The sequence below is a fragment of the Girardinichthys multiradiatus genome, chromosome 15, assembly GCF_021462225.1.
Source record: "Girardinichthys multiradiatus isolate DD_20200921_A chromosome 15, DD_fGirMul_XY1, whole genome shotgun sequence".
Taxonomy (NCBI): domain Eukaryota; kingdom Metazoa; phylum Chordata; class Actinopteri; order Cyprinodontiformes; family Goodeidae; genus Girardinichthys; species Girardinichthys multiradiatus.
Window position 1 is genome coordinate 49,775 of NC_061808.1, and position 12,247 is coordinate 62,021.

General features: G+C 41.7%; 1 protein-coding gene across 1 annotated transcript in view; it reads right to left on the minus strand.

Moving 5' to 3' along the window:
• Positions 1 to 274: 274 nt before the first annotated feature.
• Positions 275 to 12,247, minus strand: part of mei4 (meiosis-specific, MEI4 homolog (S. cerevisiae)) — a 72,567-nt gene continuing 60,594 nt past the window's right edge. The window contains exons 5-6 of the mRNA XM_047387481.1: positions 5,642 to 5,908; positions 275 to 361 (exon numbers count right to left, since the gene is read on the minus strand). Of these exons, the coding sequence (XP_047243437.1) occupies positions 326 to 361; positions 5,642 to 5,908 (303 nt within the window). The 3' untranslated portion in view covers positions 275 to 325. The remainder of the gene's footprint in view (positions 362 to 5,641; positions 5,909 to 12,247) is intronic.

The window sequence follows — 12,247 nt, forward strand, 5'->3', positions numbered from 1 at the left end:
TATTTGTTTAGAGCGGCCTTTGACTAGGCCATCTAAACATTATTAGTTAAATTTTCAATCTAACTTTCCTTTCATTTTCTTGTCAAGCATTTTATCATAAATGTTTCATTAAATTTTTTATCATCTTCTTAATTCTTTATTCTCTTTAATTATTTAATTACCTACTATGCCACTGCAATGTACTTTTCCTATTATGTCTCTTTTTCATGTACAGCACTTTGAATTGTCTTGCTACTGAAATGTGCTATATAAATAAACTTGCCTTGCTGGTAGCTAGCTTCCTCTCAGTTCCGTTAGCACCCAGTGTTGTGTTATTTCTGGATAATCAGTCACTCATAGCAGCACAGAAGAGGAAAATGACCTGTTTGGAAATATTGGACGACATTTAGCAGACCAGTAACATATTTTAATTAATGACTAAGTTACAGTGTGTCTTCTTATTTCCAGCAGATTTACAATACATGTCTGCTATTTCAACAATGTTTTGTAACATGTAACAATGTGTTTCTTATTCAACTTTTTTAATTACAGTTGTGGAGTATTTTGATAATACACAGGATAAGTTTCATGACCAAAGGCTATGTCATATGCAGAAGGAGTCCTACACATTGCCCACTAAAATGTTTGTGGAACAAATATGCTTCAACTGATTCAGTCCAAGTTTGCTGCAGTTATAGTACAGATATTGATGAATACAACCTGATTGCTTCTCCTGGGTTTTCAAAAGGCTCTTCGTGGTGTTTTGCAATGTTCATTTAGTGAAAAATCTTGGTGAGACTCAAAACATTTGACGTTTTCTTTGTTTAGTTTAACCACAAATAAATCAGACAAATGCAAGAGTTGCAATAATGGTTGGTTATAACATATATATATATATATATATATATATATATACACACACTGCTCAAAAAACTAAAATGAACACTTAACACAATATAACTCCAAGTAAATGAAACTTCTGTGAAATCAAGCTGTCTCTTAGGAAGCAACACTGATTGACAATCAATTTCACAGCTGTTGTGCAAATGGAAAAGACAACAGGGGAAATCTTTGGCGATTAGCAAGACACACTCAATAAAGGAGTGGTTCTGCAGGTGGGGACCACAGACCACTTCTCAGTACCTATGCTTTCTGGCTGGTTTCAGTTTCATTGTCCAACCTCTGTATATATACCTGCAGACTACTGAGAAGTGTCTGCACTCAATAAAGGAGTGGTTCTGTATGGAAGCAAATCGTTACCATATTTCAAATGAAAAAGCATTTTCAGAAATGCTTTTTCATTTTAAGAATGTGGCTGCATTGTTTGACTCATAAATAAAATTAGTAATCAATAATCCTATTTGCATTTAAATTTTCTTCTTCAAGACTGCTCATTCTTTCACTAAATTAAAAAAATCATTTGAGAGTTATTTCTCAAAATATGCCCCAGCAAATAGATACCAAAATTCAATTAGAAATGTAAAATATGAAAATGAAAAAGCATTTCCAGAAATGCTTTTTCATTTTAAGAATATGGCTGCATTATTTGACCCATAAATAAAATTAGTAATCAATCATCCTATTAGCATTTTCTTCTTCATGACTGCAAATTTTATGCTATAATCAAAAAGAAAACAAAGCAGACATTGCTTTTTGGTTTCGTGGTCTGCCCGCAAAGTACTGCCCAGAACTCGAAAATGAAAAAGCATTCCGAGCGGCGGGCGCAGAAGAGTGACGTCAGCAGCCGCTCTTCCTCAGCTTCCCTGCTGACCGAGCTACCCATCTTGTTCGGTAGGGGGCGCTGTGCACGTCTGCATTGGTGTGGCAGTTCCGCCACAGCCTGCCACCGAAACTGCCACCGAAGCTGCCACAGCCTGCTGCAGGGTGGCAGGGATTCTGCCAGGATGCCAGAAGGTGGCAGACCGGCCGTAAAAGTTTGCCAAGGCGGCTGCCGCTGTTTTTGTGGAAGCTGATGCTGATTATAGGTAAACGGGATGTCATTGTTGTTATAGCCTGTTACCTTTAAATAATGATTTCATTATTGATTATTATTTAATAAACATCTTTAGACCCATAACATAAGGTGATTGTATTTACTTGACATGGAAAATAAGTAGCAATATGTGTATGTGTGACGTGTTGAAAGGATGACGAAGATTTATTGCTCAAACAGCCGGTTTATTATAGAGCACGAATTATCACTCACAGAAAATGATAAATAAATGCTTAAAAACACGCTGGATGTCCCAGGCCATAAGGCTGCCATGAGGATGCCACAGTCTGCCACCAGAACTACCAGTTCTTCCTGCTACCAGAACTACCAGTTCTTCCTGCCACCAGAACTACCAGTTCTTCCTGCCACTGCCACAAACTGAGCTCGGTCCTGCTGCAATTCAATCAATTTCTCGGCACGTTTGCAATGTAATGCAATGCAGACGTGCACAGCGCCCCCTACCGAAAAAGATGGGTAGCTCGGTCAGCAGGGAGCTGAGGAAGAGCGGCTGCTGATGTCACTCTTCTGCGCCCGCAGCTCGGAATGTTTTTTAGTTTTCTAGTTCTGGGCAGTACTTTGCGGGCAGACCATGAAAACGAAAAGCAATGTCTGCTTTGTTTTCTTTTTGATTATGGCATAAAATGTGCAGTCATGAAGAAGAAAATGCAAATAGGATGATTGATTATTAATTTTATTTATGAATCAAATAATGCAGCCACATTCTTAAAATGAAAAAGCATTTTCATTTTAAAATTTTACATTTCAAATTGAATTTTGGGATCTATTTGCTGGAGTACATTTTGAAAAATAAATCTCAAATGTCTTTTTCATTTTAATTTAGTGAAAGAATGAGCAGTCTTGAAGAAGAAAATTAAAATGCAAATAAGATTATTGATTACTAATTTCATTTATGAGTCAAACAATGCAGCCACATTCTTAAAATGAAAAAGCAATTCTGAAAATGCTTTTTCATTTGAAATATGGTAACAATTTGCTTCGATAGTTCTGCAGGTGGGGACCACAGACCACTTCTCAGTACCGATGCTTTCTGGCTGATGTTTTGGTCACTTTTGAATGTTGGTGGTGCTTTCACACTCGTGGTAGCATGAGACGGACTCTACAACCCACACAAGTGGCTCAGGTAGTGCAGCTCATCCAGGATGGCACATCAATGTGAGCTGTGGCAAGAAGGGTTGCTGTGTCTGTCAGCGTAGTGTCCAAAGTCTGGAGGCGCTACCAGGAGACAGGCCAGTACACCAGGAGACGTGGAGGAGGCCGTGGGAGGGCAACAACCCAGCAGCAGGACCGCTACCTCCACCTTTGTGTAAGGAGGAACAGGAGGAGCACTGCCAGAGCCCTGCAAAATGACCTCCAGCAGGCCACAAATGGGGGTTGTGCTCACAGCCCAACACCGTGCAGGACGCTTGGCATTTGCCAGAGAACACCAGGATTCGCCACTGGCGCCCTGTGGTCTTCACAGACCATATGCTGGTGCGGTTGGCCCTGGGTTCCTCCTAATGCAGGACAATGCTAGACCTCATGTGGCTGGAGTGTGCCAGCAGCTCCTGCAAGATGAAGACACTGAAGCTACCAACTGGCCGGCCCGTTCCAATTGAGCACATCTGGGACATTATGTCTCGCTCCATCCACCAACGTAACGTTGCACCACAGACTGTCCAGGAGTTGGTGGATGCTTTAGTCCAGGTCTGGGAGGAGATCCCTCAGGAGACCATCCACCGTCTCATCAGGAGCATGACCAGGCGTTGTAGGGAGGTCATACAGACACGTGGAGGCCACACACAACACTGAGCCTCATTTTGACTTGTTTTAAGGACATTACATCAAAGTTGGATCAGCCTCTAGTGTGTTTTTACACTTTAATTTTGTGTGTGACTCCAAATCCAGGCCTCCATTGGTTCATAAATTTGATTTCCATTGATGATGTTTGTGTGATTTTGTTGTCAGCACATTCAACTTTGTACAGAACAAAGTATTCAATGAGAATATTTCATTCATTCAGATCTAGGATGTGTTATTTGAGTGTTCCCTGTATTTTTTTGAGCAGTGTACATAGTCGGTTACACTCAGTCATAGCAATGCTGTTCTCTCCATATGACTGGCACAGTCTTCTCATCTTCTCACAGTTCTCTTCTGATTTGCCTAGAGGAGGGTCTGCCTTAAAGTTGTAGGAGTCCTCGACATTTGCATAAAACAAATCCAACGTTTGTCATCAGCTTTGAAAAAACTGAGCTGATGACATCACACGCAGTGTCGGCAACAGCTAAAGGGTGAAAGTAAACTGTTGCCAAAATAACACTGGTGAACTCTCTGGGTAAATAATATGGACGAAAACCTACTACCAACAGTTCAATATCTGGACTGCAGAAACAACACTTCATAGTAACATGTCCTGGATGACACCATCTATCGTTCATAAGTACTGCTAGTCCATCTCCTTTGCGTTTGGTGCTCCTCTTTTAATCCTGGCAGAGAGACGCTGGAGTCAGGAATATGATCCTGCAGCCATATCTCAGTGGAACACATAATACATAATTCCCAATACACTGGCTAGGTCCTGTGGGGGTTGGAGTTTATCCAACTTGTTTCTCAATGATCTCACATTGGCCATCATAATCGCTGGAAGAGATGGTTTGAACTTCCTCCTCCTCTCTTCTCTTCGCTCCTTTTCTGCATCTGCGGCGGCTCCTTTTCAACTCACCAGGGATTTGTGGTTGTAATTGAAGTATATCAGCTTCAACAACATTTTATTTCACTTTGGGATTATTAAAATATTTTTTAATTGAACTTAAGCGCTTTGAATTTTGAGTATGACTGGAAAAGCTCTATATAAATGCAATCAATTTACCATAAAAGTGTCTTTGACCACCTACACCTATAAAACTGCAGGAATGTAACATCTGTTCAGGCCCTGAGAACACCTTGGTATTTCCCAGGAGTAGCTGGGAGGGGCTGTGAGAAGAAGGCTGTCTGGGTTTCCCTGCAGAACCTCAGATAAGCAGAAGACCACTAATGGATGGATGAACTGTAGTTCTCAGTCTTTAGATGCTGTGATTTCTTGTGATATTTATTTGCATATAAACTTTTCTGATTCGAAAGATAGAATTTGAATCAAAAGGACCTTCTCCATTTTAATTGCAGTACAGTCTCGGTAAACATCAAGCCTTCTTTAAAACATTTTCAGGCTGAATAATATACATCCTCTGATGATGAACTCACTATGATGAATCATTGCTTCATTTATTTTTAACAACAGAAATATGAGCTATAGTAGTTCTTTAGGATGCCATGCCATACCAATGCAAATATTTGGATGCTAAGAGATATCAGCATGAAAATGAGTCACAGATTTGAAATTTAATCCTCAGTCAGTTAAGAAGCTTCATAAATCTGCTGAGTAAACAAAAATCTTGAACGTCTCCAGAGGCCCAGATATTTCAGTTTCCTGGTAAAAATAAAATAACGGATTTTCAAAGATTTTGGACTAAAAGGAACCAAATGTGATTTTTATTTAATTTTCAACCCATTTATCCAAACTGTTTTTTACCTTGAGCCTTTGTTAACAGGATGAATCTGCATTTCACTCTTGAGAAACCTAGTTTGAACCAAATTTAGGAATTCAGTCCAGTTTAAGTTTTCCTTTCAACTCACTTGTTCTCTGTCAAAATGTTTTTCTTTGGTTGAAGTTAGCAGGCTTCCGATCCTCCACATGTAGATGGAAAACAGAGGAAATTCATCCGACAACAGAAAGAGACGATGCTCTAAGAGATGCAGGAAGACCATCTTCTCCGACTCCACCACTCTCCCCCACCAAGCTACCTCTGAATCCTGCAAGAGTTTCTCCAGAACCCAGAGCAGGTGGCAGGAGTTCAGGTACTGGTCCATGGAAAATGTTGTGAACAATGACCTTTCCTGCTCCTGCAGAAAGATGACAGATATTTTCTGAGAGAAATATAAACTTTGCAAAATCTTTAAACTAAGAGAAATGCTGCTGATTCTGCAAACTTCAACAAGTCAATATTGTTTTACTATTTTAAAGATTTTTCTATTAGTTCAGTCCAAGCAACAGAGTTCTGTTTCTTTACGAAGCAATACCGATGATGATATAACAATGCAGTTAGTAACTACCTACAAGGAAAACCACTAGTCAGATTCTGTCAGAGAAGACAATGTAGAAATAGATCGCAGTAGACGGGATAGACACAAACAGGGTAGGTCCTAGGCTTGGAGGTGCTCTCTAAAGAGCTTGGTCTTCAAGAGTTTCTTGAAGATTAACAGGGATGTCCCTGTTCTAGTAGCCCTAAGTAGGTCATTCCACCATCATAGAACGGCACATGAAAGAGTCTTGATGGTCTTCAGCGTGATGTCAACACTGCTAACTGACCGCCATATAAAAAAGCTGTTTTTCCAATGTTTCAGAAACAACAACAGTCATCTAGAAAAGCCTGATGTTTCAACATGAACCATACAATAACACAGGACTGGGCAAGCTTTGAGAGACATTTGTTTTTATTTTTAGATATTTCACAATTTTATTTTTTGTGTCTTGATTTTAACTTTTAGTACTGTACAGTACTTTGGTTTAAACAATTTCCTTTTAAATGTTCCTTATAAATAAAATGGATTGGACTGGAGATTAAATCAGAAAAATTTGCATATTAGCCTTAAATAACAAGGTTTGGCTGTGGAAGTGCTCCCAGTAAAAGGAATATTAAGTCCAAACTCTGTGATGGTCGCTACAAGGACTGGACTAATGGGAACGTCTGGATCACAGGAAGGAGAACAGGCAGTAAATGAGGGATGCACCAGGAGTTGGGGAGTGTCACATTTTGAAATATAAGTAAACAGGAAAATTACTCTAGTAAGACCAGAGGTAATAAGCCACACACTGCCGCCTCATTATTTCTCCAACTGCCCCACTTCATACTGTTCTTCTCAGATCAATGCACAACAATCACCCTTTAGAAGACTAATTTTTACTGGCAATCATCCATCCTAATAAAAAGAGCAATATTCAAGTTATAATGTCAGTTTCTAGCAGTCTGTGTGTCCTGCTATAACCTCAGGGAGAGGCTGGACTGCTTTATGGCACAGAGGCTGAGAAAAGAAAATCCAGGATATTCCATTCTAATCTTGAAACAGTCAGCCACAAACATGCCTGAGATATTTATGAAGCCAGGAGGCCAGCTTCAATAGGCAGCAGAGATCAATAAATGGAGAAAAGATCTGCAGGGAACTCCCATCAGATAAAAACCTGAGAGGAAAAAGGATCAGTGTTCCTCTGGTCTAAACTGATTGAAGAAATATCCAAGCAGGGAGTAACACAAAATAAACTCTATCACAGTGATGTGTGGACGATGCTCCACAAACAAGAACCGTTTCATACAAGGAGACCATTTCCTCTCAGCTCATGTTCAGGATAACGACAAAGACAGATGAAAATCACCACAAGATACTGCTGGTAAGCTCCAGAGCTATGGAGTAATTAAGCTGAAGGCTGTGAGGCTCATTGTGGATCGGCTGACAGATCCTGTGAGGAGATGAGAAAAGGAATGATCTGAGACTTCAGAATTGAGTGGAAGAGAGATGGGGAGCTCTGAACCTGAAAAAGAACATCTTCAGTTTAATGCAAGACAGAGACACAGATGTGTTTCAAAGATGAGTGTCGTGTTTGGTGGATGAAGTTCTGCAGATCATAAAGACGGCAGAGTTCTGAATCAATTGCTATCCCTAGAATCAAATTATAGGATTGACCAAAAAGAAGAAACATGTTGTAGTAATATACTTCGTTTGGGTCAGGATCTCATCCTAACATGTGTGCAGTGCTGTGAAGAAGTAAACTGCAGTAGGTCTGTGTTAGCATGAACATTTCTGGGCCTTTGTACAATAATCTGATGTGTCTAGTTTCTTGCTGAAGGAACTTAGGAAGTAAGACTATATTTAGAAAACTTCTGAGTGTTAATGAAACCTTAGCTGACACCGAGTGACTCTGTATGGTATTAGTTAATGCAGAGGCATAGAAACAGTTCGTTCCAAGTGTGTGAGGTTAGCATGTAAGGCAGCTGAAACTAGGACATCTTGTTGCACTTTGGCTTGGTTAAAATGTCAATTAAAGCCTGGTATCTTCTGCTAGTCTTGAAGGTGTCTCTAAAAATCACCATTACCTCCTGCATCGGCAGAATGAACTAAAAATGACTGCAGACGGCCAGAGGACAGGAATGTACAGGGGTTGGACAATGAAACTGAAACACCTGGTTTTAGACCACAATAATTTATTAGTATGGTGTAGGGCCTCCTTTTGCGGCCAATACAGCGTCAATTCGTCTTGGGAATGACATATACAAGTCCTGCACAGTGGTCAGAGGGATTTTAAGCCATTCTTCTTGCAGGATAGTGGCCAGGTCACTACGTGATACTGGTGGAGGAAAACGTTTCCTGACTCGCTCCTCCAAAACACCCCAAAGTGGCTCAATAATATTTAGATCTGGTGACTGTGCAGGCCATGGGAGATGTTCAACTTCACTTTCATGTTCATCAAACCAATCTTTCACCACTCTTGCTGTGTGTATTGGTGCATTGTCATCCTGATACACGGCACCGCCTTCAGGATACAATGTTTGAACCATTGGATGCACATGGTCCTCAAGAATGGTTTGGTAGTCCTTGGCAGTGATGCGCCCATCTAGCACAAGTATTGGGCCAAGGGAATGCCATGATATGGCAGCCCAAACCATCACTGATCCACCCCCATGCTTCACTCTGGGCATGCAACAGTCTGGGTGGTACGCTTCTTTGGGGCTTCTCCACACCGTAACTCTCCTGGATGTGGGGAAAACAGTAAAGGTGGACTCATCAGAGAACAATACATGTTTCACATTGTCCACATCCCAAGATTTGCGCTCCTTGCACCATTGAAACCGACCTTTGGCATTGGCATGAGTGACCAAAGGTTTGGCTATAGCAGCCCGGCCGTGTATATTGACCCTGTGGAGCTCCCGACGGACAGTTCTGGTGGAAACAGGAGAGTTGAGGTGCACATTTAATTCTGTCGTGATTTGGGCAGCCGTGGTTTTATGTTTTTTGGATACAATCCAGGTTAGCACCCGAACATCCCTTTCAGACAGCTTCCTCTTGCGTCCACAGTTAATCCTGTTGGATGTGGTTTGTCCTTCTTGGTGGTATGCTGACATTACCCTGGATACCGTGGCTCCTGATACATCACAAAGACTTGCTGTCTTGGTCACAGATGCGCCAGCAAGACGTGCACCAACAATTTGTCCTCTTTTGAACTCTGGTATGTCACCCATAATGTTGTGTGCATTTCAATATTTTGAGCAAAACTGTGCTCTTACCCTGCTAATTGAACCTTCACACTCTGCTCTTACTGGTGCAATGTGCAATCAATGAAGACTGGCTACCAGGCTGGTCCAATTTAGCCATGAAACCTCCCACACTAAAATGACAGGTGTTTCACTTTCATTGTCCAACCCCTGTATGTCATCAAGGTTAGACTCCCAACCTGAGATGAGTGCAGCTAGACTAAAAGCATCAACAAAGCAGAGACTCAAAAGCAACAAACCTTATTGTCACAGATGAGCAAAGCACGAGTTAATTTGAGAGGATAAAAGAGAGGAGACAGCTGCATATTTATGTAAATGTCCATAAACTTTCCTGTCCTCAAGGAGATGTCCTAAACTTAAAATCATTTTTGGCTTTGGTTCTTTTTAAATCTGTAAATCTGTAGGAGATTTAGCTTGTATGACCCTGCTCTGCAACTGAGGCATCCAAAGGTTAACATCAGAAACCAATGGAGTCACTTCTTGACATCCAACATCTGTTTAAAGCACGTTGACCTCACCTTTCACCTTTTATTTCACACTTTTAGTCCAATACAATTACAGATGTACTTTTAACTGACATGAAAGCAGCACTGAGCTCAAAAACTTATACACAAGTAACTGACAGCACAGAAAATGTTCATCCACCCTTCCGTCTCCTCTCATCATACATATTTGCACTAATTTAACCTTTTACAACCACTTTCTCATTCACTAGTTTTCTTTATCTTCATGACTATTTCCATTGTACGTAGATTTTCACTGAAGGTATCAAAACAGTAAGAATGTAAAATATAAAAATGTTTATTTCAGTTATTTCACTCTTTGTTTACCCGTCCTTGAACCGCAACCTTAATGTGGTGGAGGGGTTTGAGTGCTCGAATGATCCTTGAGGCTATGTTGTCTGGGGCTTAAATGCCCCTGGTAGGGTCCCTCATGGCAAACAGGTTCTAGGTGGTGAGTCAGAGAAAGAGCAGAACCCATCTCCTTGAGAGGGGCGGGACTCTCTTCTACTCTGGAGTGGCCCACGGGGGGGAGGCGGACATCTGGGGTGGGTTTGCTTGTTCTCCCCCAGCTCAGCCGTCTTGTGTTGGGGTTTACCCCCAGTGGATGAGAGGGTCGCATCCCTGCGCCTTTGGGTTAGGGACAGTTCTCTGACTGTTGTTTAGGCCTACGGGTCGAGCAGTAGTGCGGAGTACCCGGCGTACTTGGCGTCCCTGTCGGGGGTGTTGGATAGTGCCCCTCCCGGGGACTCCATCATTCTGCTGGGGAACTTCAACCCCCACGTGGGAAACGACAGTGACAGATGAAGAGACATGATAGGGAGGAATGGCCTCCCCGTTCTGAATCCAAATGGTGTTTTGTTATTGGACTTCTGTGCTAGTCACGGATTGTTCATAATGAACACCATGTTCAAACATAAGGGTGTCCATCAGTGCACTTGGCACCAGGACAGCCTAGGCAGGAGGTCGATGATCGACTTTGTTGTCATGTCGTCAGACCTTCGGCCGCATGTTTTGGACACTCGGGTGAAGAGAGGGGCTGAGCTGTCCACTGATCACCACCTGGTGGTGAGTTGGATCTGCTGGAAGAGGAGAAAGCTGGACAGACTTGGCAGGCCCAAGCGCATAGTGAGGGTCTGCTGGGAATGTTTGGCAGAGCCCTCGGCCAGGGATGTATTCAACTCCCACCTCCGAGAGAGCTTTGACCAGATTCTGGGGAATGTTGAAGATATAGAGTCCGAGTGGACCATGTTCTCCACATCTATTGTCAATCGTGCTGCCCGTAGCTGGGGTATATAAAGGTATTGTGGCGCACCTCCAAAGGAGACAACACACAGTCGTTTCCAGGTACCCGTGTAAGTGTGGTGTCTCCTCTCTGAATTCAGATTGGTTTTAATAACTTGTGGAAACATACAACTGATCTCTGACTGAGGGTTGTCCTTTGGGGTGCCAAATAAAAAGAATCGATGAGAGGTGAGGAGTAACGTAAGAGTTAACGGACGGCCAGTAAAGTTTTCCTACCTCGACGGTGTAAATATAAATATTATTCACGCTGGCGGTAATGACACCCGGTTATGTCAATCGGAGGTCACCAAAGTTAGTGTTGCTTCGGTGTGTAAGTTTGCCAAAACAATGTCAGACTCCGTAATTTTCTCTGGTCCCCTTCCCGATCTGACCAGTGACGACATGTTTAACCGCATGCTGTCATTCAACCGCTGGCTGTCTAGGTGGTGTCCAGAAAACAATGTGGGTTACATTGATAACTGGTGAACATTTGGGGAAAACCTGGTCTGATTCGGAGAGACGGCATCCATCCCACCTTGGATGGAGCAGCTCTTCTTTCCTATTACCCTATTAAGACAGTGTCTCACCAACGGCCAAAACTGAATAGATTAAAAAATAATCTAAAAGGGAGAAATGAGGAAAATCCCATTAAATAAACAACTCGGACTGAAAAGAAAAATAAAACAATTAAATGTGGCTTACTGAACATAAGATCTCTCTCTTCAAAGACTTTGCTAGTTAGTGACCTGATTTGTGACAATCAGATTGATTTATTTTGCCTCACAGAAACCTGGCTGCAGCAAGAGGATTATGTTACTATAAATGAGTCAACTCCTACTAATTATTTAAATTTTCACATTCCTTGAAATACTGGGCGAGGAGGAGGAGTAGCAACCATCTTTCAGTCCGATTTATTGATTAGTCCCAGAGCAATCAATAGCTACAACTCTTTTGAATATTTAATCCTTAGTTTTCCTTATCCAAATTGCAAAGCACTAAAACCTCTTATGTTTGTTGTTTTGTACCGTCCACCAGGTCCTTACTCTCAATTTTAGATCACTTTTCAGACCTTTTATCTGATTTAGTGTTAAATACAGATAAAGTTATTATAGTGGGGGATTTTAACATTCATG